The sequence below is a fragment of the Geospiza fortis genome, unplaced genomic scaffold, assembly GCF_000277835.1.
Source record: "Geospiza fortis unplaced genomic scaffold, GeoFor_1.0 scaffold195, whole genome shotgun sequence".
NCBI classification, from domain to species: Eukaryota; Metazoa; Chordata; class Aves; order Passeriformes; family Thraupidae; genus Geospiza; species Geospiza fortis.
This window is the reverse complement of record NW_005054324.1, coordinates 5,974,729-5,986,642: the sequence shown is the minus strand read 5'-3', so window position 1 is coordinate 5,986,642 and position 11,914 is coordinate 5,974,729. Positions and strand designations below refer to the sequence as shown.

General features: G+C 36.9%; 2 protein-coding genes across 2 annotated transcripts in view; both read right to left on the bottom strand.

Annotated features, from left to right (window-relative positions):
* Window positions 1-199, bottom strand: part of TUBGCP6 (tubulin gamma complex associated protein 6) — a 23,469-nt gene extending 23,270 nt beyond the window's left edge. The window contains 1 exon segment of the mRNA XM_031056941.1: window positions 73-199. The gene's annotated coding sequence lies outside the window, so the exon portion shown is untranslated.
* A 481-nt stretch (window positions 200-680) lies between these two features.
* Window positions 681-11,914, bottom strand: part of HDAC10 (histone deacetylase 10) — a 15,917-nt gene continuing 4,683 nt past the window's right edge. Inside the window, exons 10-20 of the mRNA XM_031056951.1 lie at window positions 11,565-11,654; window positions 10,213-10,319; window positions 8,539-8,606; window positions 7,785-8,055; window positions 7,065-7,155; window positions 5,593-5,678; window positions 5,079-5,132; window positions 4,352-4,436; window positions 3,726-3,911; window positions 1,777-1,936; window positions 681-1,079 (exon numbers count right to left, since the gene is read on the bottom strand). Coding sequence (XP_030912811.1) covers window positions 1,054-1,079; window positions 1,777-1,936; window positions 3,726-3,911; window positions 4,352-4,436; window positions 5,079-5,132; window positions 5,593-5,678; window positions 7,065-7,155; window positions 7,785-8,055; window positions 8,539-8,606; window positions 10,213-10,319; window positions 11,565-11,654 — 1,224 coding nt within the window. The 3' untranslated portion in view covers window positions 681-1,053. The remainder of the gene's footprint in view (window positions 1,080-1,776; window positions 1,937-3,725; window positions 3,912-4,351; window positions 4,437-5,078; window positions 5,133-5,592; window positions 5,679-7,064; window positions 7,156-7,784; window positions 8,056-8,538; window positions 8,607-10,212; window positions 10,320-11,564; window positions 11,655-11,914) is intronic.

Below are 11,914 nucleotides of genomic sequence, written 5' to 3'. Positions count from 1 at the left end.
GGCGCCTCAGACCGCGACAGGGAAACGCCGGTTGGAGCGTTCGTGAATTTAAACCATTCCTGCAATACTCACCCTGAACTGCCGCGACTCCGCTGACAAACACATAACACACGAGCGCCAGAAAGCAGTGAGCCACGCCGGGCCCGAGCGGCGGGAGGCGACTGCAGCCTTGGGACGGTCCTTGCAAACAAATCTACTAACAGTACATGTTCTAATAAAGGCTTGGAAAAATACATAACAAAATGCAACATTAATGTGAGTCAAACACTACAAATTCCATTGAACAAAGGCAGGCAAAGGGGAAAGAGCTGAGCTACTACTCAAGGAAATGCTTTTGTCATTGAAAATGCTGCGTTTAAAAAGGGAGGAGGAGGCGGGGGCGTTTAGGCGAGACAGTGCGAGAGGGGAGAATGGCAAAATCTCCTGTCAGGAAACAAATTTCCTGTTAGGAAAAATGCTGAAGCTAAAGTTTGGCCAAATACCTTTTTGGACCTCAAAGGTCAGTTCAAAGAAACTCTAAACTGAAACAGAACATCTTAATGCTCTTCAAAAATCTTTCACACAACTTTTATTTTCTTTTGAAAAAGATTTTAATTTCAAAATGGTCAAGGATGGGTATCATTTCCCCTCCAGCAATTTCTGAAAACCAAAACAAATGAGAAGGGAAGCACTCTGAACAATTAAAAAAGACAACTGCAAACACAGATTTATTTATTATGCATGATATAAACCAGTAGGAACAACAGTATAAACATCATTTGAAGGGCCTGAAATCAAAAGGTCAAATTACTGAAGTCATAATAACAAAAAAGTGCTCTTGAAAATGATCCCTAAATCATACCTGGAATACTACAAAACAAGGCATATCATGGCTATTGCCTTGGGATGTTTGTTAAATTTTGAGAATTTACATGATGTGGCCTTAGGCCACAACTAAGTCTCTGGAGATTTGGAGTTATTTGTTACACTGAGAATTTATGCTTGAAAAGAGGGCAGAGTGAAGTCCTCATATTTTCCTTTTCTTCTTCTTTGTACAATGATTCTGAAGTGCAATCAATTTCTGGAAATTCCATCCTTCACTGAAAAGAACAGCAGTAAGAAAACCAGTTATTAGTCAAGCTCATACCACAATTCCTGACCCCACAAGAATATTTTTGTTTGGACCAGACCCTGGTATTGGGCATTTCTTCTGAAAGAGAGAATGACATTTTCTTTTAGAGATGCCCACCTGGATAATGCTTTTTTTTTTTTTTTTGTTGAACTACAGAAGTCATACAGCAAAGAAATATTTCTGGACAAGTATGCTTGAAAACATATATACCTGCCTGGCCTGATTCCTCTGCAAATGCAGTGCCTGATCTTCAGCTCTTTGTAACTGTACTTGCAGCATGACTAATCATTACTGAGTTATTTGTGGACAAGTTAAACATTTAAAAATATCATCTGGTTTGGCACTATATTCAGAAAACACATCAGCAATCAGAGCCAGGGCACATCTTGTTACCCATTTTTAGGCACATATTTTGGTAATTTCATTCCAAAATTTTGGAGTAACAGTATTCTAAGTCCCAGGGGTACAGTTGCTATGCTATGAAATGTGGTGCTTTCCACCTCAAGTGGCAGAATTAGAAGCATTCAGGGTTTCACCATTAGAAACATTCAGAGTTTCACATTAGATCTGGTCCCACTGACATACAGGACTCAGCTGTATTTATATATCATCTTTTCAGAAACTTACAGTATATAAAAGTGAAAGATAAAAATCAGATAACTTACCTGAACACTGAAGCATTTTCCATTCTTGCTGAAACTGGTCTCTTAATGCTTTTATTTTATTTACTTTCTCTTGGGTAGGAGGTACATAAATTCCAAAGGGAGGTGTAGAAGTGCCCACTAATGCTTCGGCTACAGTTTGCATTAAACTTATCTCTGTGTCCTAATTAGGAAGAAAAAAATACTCCTGTGAACCAAGCTCTGTTTGCTTCAGTGATACACGAAATATTTTAAAACAAGCTTTTGTAATTCAATTGCTAGCATTGGTAGCAAGAATGAGCAGCCTCCCGTTTTCAAATAAAAATGTGTTCAAATGAGGGTTTTTTCTCAAAAATGTAAACTCATTTTTATCTGTTATTGTAAAACTTGTTTCTTTCAAATGGAAAAAGAATCTCACTTTTCCCTTTATAACTGAAAAGAAATAATGCTGAGTTAAGGACAGAAAATATGAGGTTAAGGGGAGCATGGAGCTTGCTTCCTTCATGCATCATTTACTTTCTGCAAGTGGAAAAGAGTAATGTATTTTGCTTATTCCAGAAATTTACTCTTTTTGACTTCTCACAGTCTAAATCAGTATCATTTCCTTGCAGAAACTGGATTTGAAATATTGATGCTATATGAAGAATATATTTGGAAGACTGTAGCACTATTTTGTTTTTAAGAGATAGAAGCATTTTTTCAAGTACTCTAAAAAGCCATGCACATGCATTAGAAAATCATGATCCTGTTATGGAACTACCTGCAGAGTACCAATATAAAAGTATCAATCATTTTTTTTAACATGTATGCCTAACAGCCTTTTATTGTTGGAGTTTGCACTTCAGAATATCAGTAATTCTCTCACTTTCAAACTCCTAATTAGTAGTGTGCAAATACATTATTTTTGGATACTGTATATCAATGTACAAATTATTTTAGCTTAGCTAATTTATGTATCAGCATTGTAAATTAAAACAATATTTGAGAACATTACAGAATAAATTATGTCAAAAATCGACTTAATTGGCAGCTTAATGAATAGCATGGCTTTAATTGGGTATTTGCTGGGGAACAGATTAGAAAAAGCATCCATGAACAATTTCTTGTTGTTTCTCATTGAAGAAGAACTAGAAGGCACAAAAGTAATCAAAAGTTACTGTTTCATAGATCACACAGAGAAACTGTGTTACTCACAACCACAGATTGCTGGGAGAGGCCAAGAGTGGAAATTGAATTCTTTGTGTGATTAGACAAATTCATGGAAGATACACTCACTGACACTGATCACTGCTCTGGATACAGCCTCCAACTTCTAAATTCAAGCATCCTTAATGTGGTAGCATATGGAAAAAGTTAGCTTAGGAAAAGTCCCTATATTTTTTTTTCTTTTCCTGCTCTCTACTTGAAACACAAAGCTGGGGTACTCTGGCCCTCAATTATGTATAATCCAAAATAAGTTCACTTGAAGGATATGTGCCCTTCTGATTTCTGTTCTGCAGGCTGGAAGTTGTGTGTGACAAAGCACAGCACTGGGGAGAGGAGAGGAAATTTAGTGGTCTGTTATGAACAGAACAGCAGGCTGATTTCAATCACATTTGATGGCAAGAGGCCAGATGATTTAAAAGACAGGAAGTGCCTCTTTCCAGGTGACAAATGAGCTGTAGATCCGAGATAAAACTGGAAGCTGTGGCAAACTGACAGAACATCTATGGTACACTGACATAACCATGGGCTTGTGTTCATACCTTGGCTCCTCCACTGCAGCCTGCAACAGCTGCCTACAGCTCAGTGTGCAACTGTGCCTTGTCTTGTTCTCAGGACAGACAGAACCCTGGGCAGCTTGGGCTGTGAGCTCAGGGGTACCAAACACAACATAAATACAGCCAGTACTTTCTACTGGGAGGCTTGAAGCGGTTCATACCAGTGTCTCTGCCAGACAATTTGAAGTACCATGGCTTAGCACCACTTCTTACCTCAATCACAACAAAAACTCGAGACTCAGCCAATCCTCGTAGTAAAGCAACAAGCAGAGAAATCCCACTTATTCCAAGGTTCCTGTTTGGTCCAACAGCTACTACTGTTAAGTTTGGTTGATAACTATATGCTACAGGAAGAATGAATCCAAGTACAGCAGAAAAGAAATCATTTCCTCCAGCATCCTTTAACAACAACAACAAATTGGTTAGCACAAATATAAAGCCCCAAATTTCTAGATATAAAAAAAACCAGAAAGGTGACTCTCATAAACCTTTTGATTGATCTAGGAAACAGGATACTGATCTATTTTCCCAGCAATTTTTATATTAAACATGCAGGATTATTCATCTTTTCCTTAGTGTCTTTGCAGTGTAACTCTGCCTTGCTGAAGATGAACTGCCTAACTATGGAAGGTTTCCTCAAACCCATGCATTCTAATACACTCTAAAACTCTGAGAAGGAGTACTAACCTGTCAAGGGCAAAAAAAGGAAAAAATTTCAAAGATCCAAAGTGGAGTAAGGGGTGTAATTCTCAATGTAATTTTATAAATTTCTAAATATATTCTATTATTTCTGTTAACAAAATTTTTCTCCTATGTTGTTTCTAGAAAGTCAATCTTACCTCTTTCCAGTTTAGAGAAATATAGTGTTTGCAGCTGGTCTTTCTGGACTGTTCTTTCTCACAGATGTTTATGACAAGCATTTTTCTGTAAACAAAAATCCCACTTGAGTATTTAACCAATTATTTCCCAATGGGATAAAAATGGGATATTTTCTTTCATCATTCTTTAAATATTAATTCATAATACAGGAGCAAATAACTATTTGCATTAGTACATTCTAAAATGGAAACAATTAAAACTGAAATCCTTTTTATGGATTTTCAAAAATATCTTTTAAAAAATATTTTTAAAAAGATGATTAAAGACTATTGGCAAATTACTTTTAAGAAAAAGGGGAGGTGGAAAAAAATGATATATAAGTAAAGAAGACTTTCAGTAAGGAACTCTGCATCAGCAATATGTGCCATCTGCAGTTATAGGGGAGATCGGTCTCCTATTTAATTTACAATTTCTTTATTTATTACATTGTATTTTCAATAACAATCTAAATTTAAATCAATACAGAAGGATTATACTTCACCACCAAATGCATGAAATAGCATTTAGTGACAATAATTTCTCTTTGAATATGTATTTGGGGATGTTTTGTATCATGTCTCAAGGTAAACTTCATAAATGTCAGCTCATGACTGGTTCCTTAGTGCAGATTTCATCACACATATAGACACCTATGAACATTCAGAAAGCCCTTGGGATTGTACCCCCTAATGTAAAGGGAGGCCTCACCCATCTTCTGTGTTGGGTATCATCTGCATGTCTCCAACAAATACACAAAGCACTCTGCAGGAAATAAAAAATTTACATATATTAACAATTTTTTTTCAGTTAGTGCGATTTGTATAAAACTTTGTGTATAGATTAGAAGCATTAAAAAGAATGTATACTGAATTTGGTCCATTAAAAGCAGACATAAAACACATTTAGGGCAGCTCATTTCTTTCATCAAATACTGGGGAGGAAAAACAAAAATCAAGAAATTGTCCCCAGGCCAAAGCCAATTGAAATCTGACAAAGGAAGTGTAGGCTAGCACAGCCATCATCCTTACACATTTTTTGCCTTTGGAAAGGCAAAAGGTTGTTGCTGGCGTATACACTGTTACCTGGATTACATGTTGAAAATGCTATGCACGCTATTTATTTTAAAACCAAGGTTTCACAGGCAATTTGCCATATTTGCCACATTTAGTATTTGATTTCAACATGTTGTCAAAGGGCTCTAAATGCAAACATACAAATTCACCTTTGAAATCCAAAACGAACACAATGTCTTACTGCAACAGCAGCAGAAAGAGCGGCTGTGGGTGATGCTGCAATTCCATTACATACCTACAAAATAAATTTTTCATTCAGAAGCAATGCTGCAAAAGATCATGTCATTTTTCAAGTGTAACAGCTGTATTCATTATTTTCTACAGAAAGGCCATATTTGATTATTTATTATACTGATTGATATTATATTGATATTGGCCATTATTGATTATTTATTCCATAAACTGCACTATTATTTCAAAAGTATGGTGCTATACCAGAAGGCAACTGTAAAAATAACTTTTCCAGGGGAAGGCCATGTTTACCGGGTCTCTAGATAGTCTGCAAACTGTGCAGAAAAATACACCCGATGAAAAGGAGGTTGTTCCTGAATATTCTGACTCTTCCTTTAACCTAGGCAAGCTATTCTTTTCTGGAAAATACAACTGCCACATTACTCAGTCAACCCTTGAGTGTTCATTTATGGTGTGTGCTTTGAACTCTACATAAAAGCTAAGCAAAAAGATATGTTTCCCCCTCATTCCTCCTCTTTGTCAGCACAAAAAGTTAACTTACACCTGCAACTCATTAGAAGTTCTACTTCTTTTTACCTGTAACCATTTCTTAAAATCTATTTATATAGCGTGTCCTGGAGCTGTGTGCAGTTTATAATGTCAGAAATTTGTCCCCGGGATCTTCACATGTGACTTCCAAGAGCAAGATGTCTTAGAAGAAAGAGGCCATTGTGGTAGTTACTCTTCCTTGCAGGCCTGGTACCTTAAAGAGAGCTTTATCACTCAAAGGAAGAGTGACTTATTATGATGTAATATTTTAAACTTGTTTTCAGTTCTTCTTCTATACTCATCCAAGTTTTTACACATAAATATGGAGATGCACCCTCTAAGCCTGCCCTCTCTTCAATCATGACCCTGCAAGAAATAAAATACTGAACTAGAATTACTCTGTTCAGAATCAGAGCATTCGGCAGAGCTGTTGAAAACACCACTAAAGAGTATGTGTGTGCATGTACACGTAAGTCAAAATTTACCGTGTAAACTTTGCAAATTGAGACAGGAGAAGTACTGGCATTTCTTTGGATTTCTGCTGTTCCTTACTGGTGCTTGATACAGCAACCTCTGCTCCCCTTAACTGGATGACTTAATGCTTGGCTCCCCCTAAGTCTGAGAGCAGTGAGTCTTAGGGACTCATATTCTGTGACAACCTACAGAAAGCTTGGACAATGAATTGCCCAAAGATGATTAGAAAGATGGATTTGGGTTAGCAGCTATCCCTAAATAGTCCTTTTCTCATCTTGCATGCTCACTCTCATAGCCAAACACATTGTAGCTGAGATTAGTGGACTTGGGAGATAAATAGTAACTAGTATCTGGGTAACAATATGGTAGAAGCAAAAAATCAGAGGAATCCCACTCCACCCCCACGACCAAGGCAGTATCTTATTACCTCCTTCTTAAGAATTTTATCTAGGATCACAAATGTACTGCCAAGAGAGAGCAAAGTTTTCTCCTCTTTCACAAGGTCTGCATAAAAACCACTGTAAAATAAATTACATTAAGAAAAACTAGGTTAGAGGCAATACTGTCTTCAAAGAGGACACTGATAAAGTGCTTTGCAATTAGTATTAATGAAGTACATTTTGTGTTGGTGCTACACATTGATTCTCAGAAACCTGCTCTAGCAGGAAGATGACACCACCGGTGCCTGACAGTCTTCATCTCCCTAAACCTGTCTCCATTCTGCACTGGAAAGAAAACAAAATGTCTGATGCTATTCAGGTAATAGAATTCTGTCTAAATTAGACAAAGACAAGACCAAACATTGCATTTCTCAAATCAGAGCAGTTTGGTATTTTTTCCAGCTAAAAGTGAGTACAGAGCTTTAAGACAGCTTCCTAGCAAAATCTCTTTCTAAATGAATACATTTGCATTAGCTGTCCTATGTCTATTGAAAGAATTATAGAGAAAAAGTATTCTGATTATTTCTTTAAAGATTTCAGGCTATGAGTGCTATACAACACAAATGACTTTATTTATAAAGGAAGAAATTCTGGCTGTAACTGAGTAGACTAAGGCCAAAAAGATGACCATGGCAGACACAGAGCTAGATGACAGTCTGTACAGAGACCTCTCATCCTCTGTGGAAAATAAAATAAACAGGACCAACCTGACAAGAACTTTTATTTCTGTTTCATCCATTTCCTTCACCAGCTGAACATGTTCAGGAAGAAAATATTCTGAACCTTCAGAGCCAGTTGTTGCTGTTTTGATGGGAGGCACTGGAAATAGAATATTTTTCATGTGCAATTCCAAAAATCTTTCTACTTTGACAGTGTTGTTGTTGTTAGTTATCTGAGATTCATCTTCTGCGGAGGGATTTGAATTAGCCTTCTTTAGTAAGTGTGATTTGGTGCTCAAATTTTGTAAAAATGATGTATCTAGAGAAAAAGAAAGATAGGTTTCACAGGTATTAGTTTCTAAGCAATGTGTTAATATTTGGATATATTTATTCCCAAATAGAATACATCAGTATTCACAGTATGCATATATACTCCCATGCACTAGCTACAATGTTTGCTGACACAGATGTTATTTCTTCAGTGCTACTACAATTGTTTTAATCTAGTGAAAGGTCATATATTGTAATGAAGCTTATGCCCCTATTTTTGACAAAGAAAACAGCATCCTCAAACAAAGATATCAAAGTGCTACTTTTTGGCATGATGTTTGTCACCTTCAAAGAGTTCTTTTCAAACCAGCTGAAGACATGACCTCAAATGAAGCCTCATACTGCTTCATCAGTCACTTGAAGAATAACTGCTTGTTCAATTAGCCTAGTTCACTGGTGTTAATTTTAATAATTTTCAATTTCTGTATAAATCTATTTATCAATAATATATGCTTGAATGAAGAGAAACTACCTTCATAAGCCAAACATTTCCAGTAGGGTTTATGTGCTGCTCTCACATTTTGAATAGATTCAACAGCACTAAAAAATAAATCAGATTAACAGTATTAGCAATAATGAAAATTATAAGAGGAATCATAACTTACCCCAACAAAAAATCAAAATCAAAAAATTCAACTGAAAATGAACAAACTTTGATTTCTTCCAAGAATGCAAAACAGAACAAGAGTCAATAGGCATACTGCTTGAAAAGATTAGAGAGTCAAAAAAGAAAAGTGAAGAGCACATGCAGCATGTAAACACATTTATACATTGAGTGAAATCTCAACCCTGCTGTTGGAGGAGGCACACCTGTATGAGTTCAGGAAAAATTTGTCCTGTCAATGTCTTGCCAAGAGATTTTATCTACACAATGTAAAGATTTAATTAGACTGACTCAAAAGCACGACAATCTGTTCAGGAACGAAGTAAATCACATATCCTGCTATTCTTTGTGTTGAAGTCTCCTTTTTATTATCAGTGGTATTTGCAGCACTATGGGCAAACAGTCTCTTTGCATCAGCTATCATACAAACAGAATTCAGGTTGTGTTAAATCCAGAAGAAATTCTGTGTACTTGCAGATTACTTGTCAGGTGTTCAGGAGCTGGGTTGATATGTTGGATAAGTATGTAATCAACTCTCTATGACACAGGATGACAGCAATCTGAGATGCCTCAATTGGTAGAGAAGAAAAAGAGGACACAGAGGGGTTATGGGATGTGCTAGTTAATAACCCGTTTTGCTCCATCAGTTTACCAAATGAAACTCAGCCCACAATTTGTGTATATCCACACTGCTTCCGTGACTGATCCAAGCTCTGAGCTTTAACTAACCCAGCCAGCTGGGAGGTGCTGCCATTAAAGTGCATGAGGAGCATTTCTGTTAGAAAGAGCACAGGACAGGTACTGAGCTGGGATAAAGATGGAGGACAGGACATGGAGACGTGGAGGAAATAGTGCAGACAGGTAGAGAGAAGGACACTCTTTAGATGTGGGACTGACTCAGGCCCAAGGTTCAGAATGCTTTACTAGGTCATATTCCACCACTGCACAGACACAGTCTTAGTGTCTCTAAAAGAAGTTAGACTTGAAATTTAATTATCTTGGTACAGCTCTACACAGTCAAGTGCTTTTGCAGCCCAGGGCTCGATGCTCCAAATTCCAGAAACACAAGAATTCATCAAGACTGGCTTGCAAAGCATCAGCTCTCACTGATGAGAGAAAGGTTTGCCCCAGCTATTGCTGTACTGCAGTCAGTGACTGAGTGGCTCTGGGGTCTGAAGCATCAACACTTGCAGTTGCATACATTCCCAAATACTGGCTGTAGATAACTGGTATTACCTTGATTACAGCAGGATTATCTCAGCCTCAAGTGAGGTGGATTTCTATAGGATAACAAGGCCCAAGGATAAAATGGCTTATAGTTTTATGCTATAAGATCTCACAACTTGAAGTCATTTCAGGAAAAAAAAGTATATAAAACTCTACCTTGGAGGACTTTTAAAAAATGCAAGTTATCCAAAGTAGAAAATAATATATTATAAACTACCATATTAAAACTTTACTTCAGCAAAACGTTCAAAGCATGCATGTCTTTAGTCTCTTTAAAAAACACATTAGTTGTTCTAAAATTCTTTATATGCTTACCTTAGACAAGGTGCCATTTCTCCAGTTATTTGAGGTACAGGATCTCCAAGCAAAGTTTTTACAGTCATGCACACTGATTCACCCAATGATTTCAAGTGGTATCCACCCTAAAAAGTATTTTGTGTCAACTAAAGGACAAGTACTTTTAATATCTCTCTGAATTTCAACAGAGAAAATAAATTATCCTTTTGAAATGTATCTGTATTTACAGAAACAGAAGATATTATGCAAGTGTATCTAAGTCAATGATTTTTCACTATGAAAATAATAACTTAGTGGCCACGTGCTGAACTTCACTGGCATTCCATGACTGAACTCACTTCATCATAGTTCAAGTAACTTCAGAAATCAGTCATTACTTTGCCATAAAAAGACATGACTTCTCCATTCCCATCTACAACATGCCATCTTCAACAGCCCTTGTGGAAGATTCCTGAGAAGGCAAATGCTATCACTGTCCTCTAAAATGGCTATACAAGCGAAATCCCCCACAGCCTGACACTTTTAAGACATGGTTGCCTGATAGCTTGGCAGAATCTGGAGAACAAGATGGATTTAAGACTGGTAGGTGACATGGAGGAAGCCATCTATCACCTACGGAGCAGTCACACCATCTGTGGTAGGAGTGAATGCTTACTTGCACTTCAGCTAATAGACAAAAATATCTATAATAACCTGCTACACAGAAGGATGATGGAAGAAGGGTCATGCAAACCAAAAGGTCATGTGAATCAATTGATATACAGTTCACTTTTGAAGTCCTTGTTGGCAGCAATATTTCCACACTTTACTTGAAAAGCCACTATTTTTCTAACATGAAGCAGAAATAGGGTGTTGAAGTCTAGATTTCAAAAGGAGAAAACATTTTAATTGTTTAAAAGAAGAATAAAAAAGAGCTCCTAAAGAGCCTGCATACAGTCATAAAATCAAAAAAAGAGGGAATTTTCTAAGTGTTCCATTACTAAGTAAGAGTACATTTATGTTCAAGGTTTTATAAAATCTCCTGGAGTAAGGTACACTGGTAAAAACATTGGTGATACAGCCTATTCACTAAATACATTTTAATGAGTCTGGGACTGTCAAGAGCAGTAGACTAATCACTGTTCACAAGAACTGAACAGATTTGTGGAAGATATGGTTTTTTGAATGATGAGCACATGCCTCCTTTGTTTCAAAACTCTGTAGTGTAACAGCACTGTCAAATCTTAGCCATTTTTGCATTCCTGGTACTCAAAAGAAACAAAAATAAGAAATTATTTCATTAAGAAGTTTTGCTTCCTAGCTTCTAGTTTGCCCTTAATGGCTCTAATACAAAGACCTTTTCCCTGGGAGTACATTTCAAAAGTCTTTACCTCTAGGATGACACACAGCTTTCCATTAGCTAACTGCATCAGGAAATGGGTAAGGTGGGCAAAAACCTCAGGAGTGGCATTCATCTGACCCTAAACCAAAGAAAAAATTTTAAGAGAGGACACCTTGATTCAAAAACACTGGTAGGAAACCCAAACAAACAATCTGACATACCCAAGTCTGAGATGGAATACCAGAACAGAATGCTGAACCAACTGCATTTAAGGAGGTGAAAAAAACCACCACAGTAGTTACACAGATGGGATAATCTGTCTTTAGATGTCTTGTTGTAATGTTTAATGAACTCAGGTCAGCCTAAAGATTCAAGCAAGTATTTTTAGCTTGATCAATG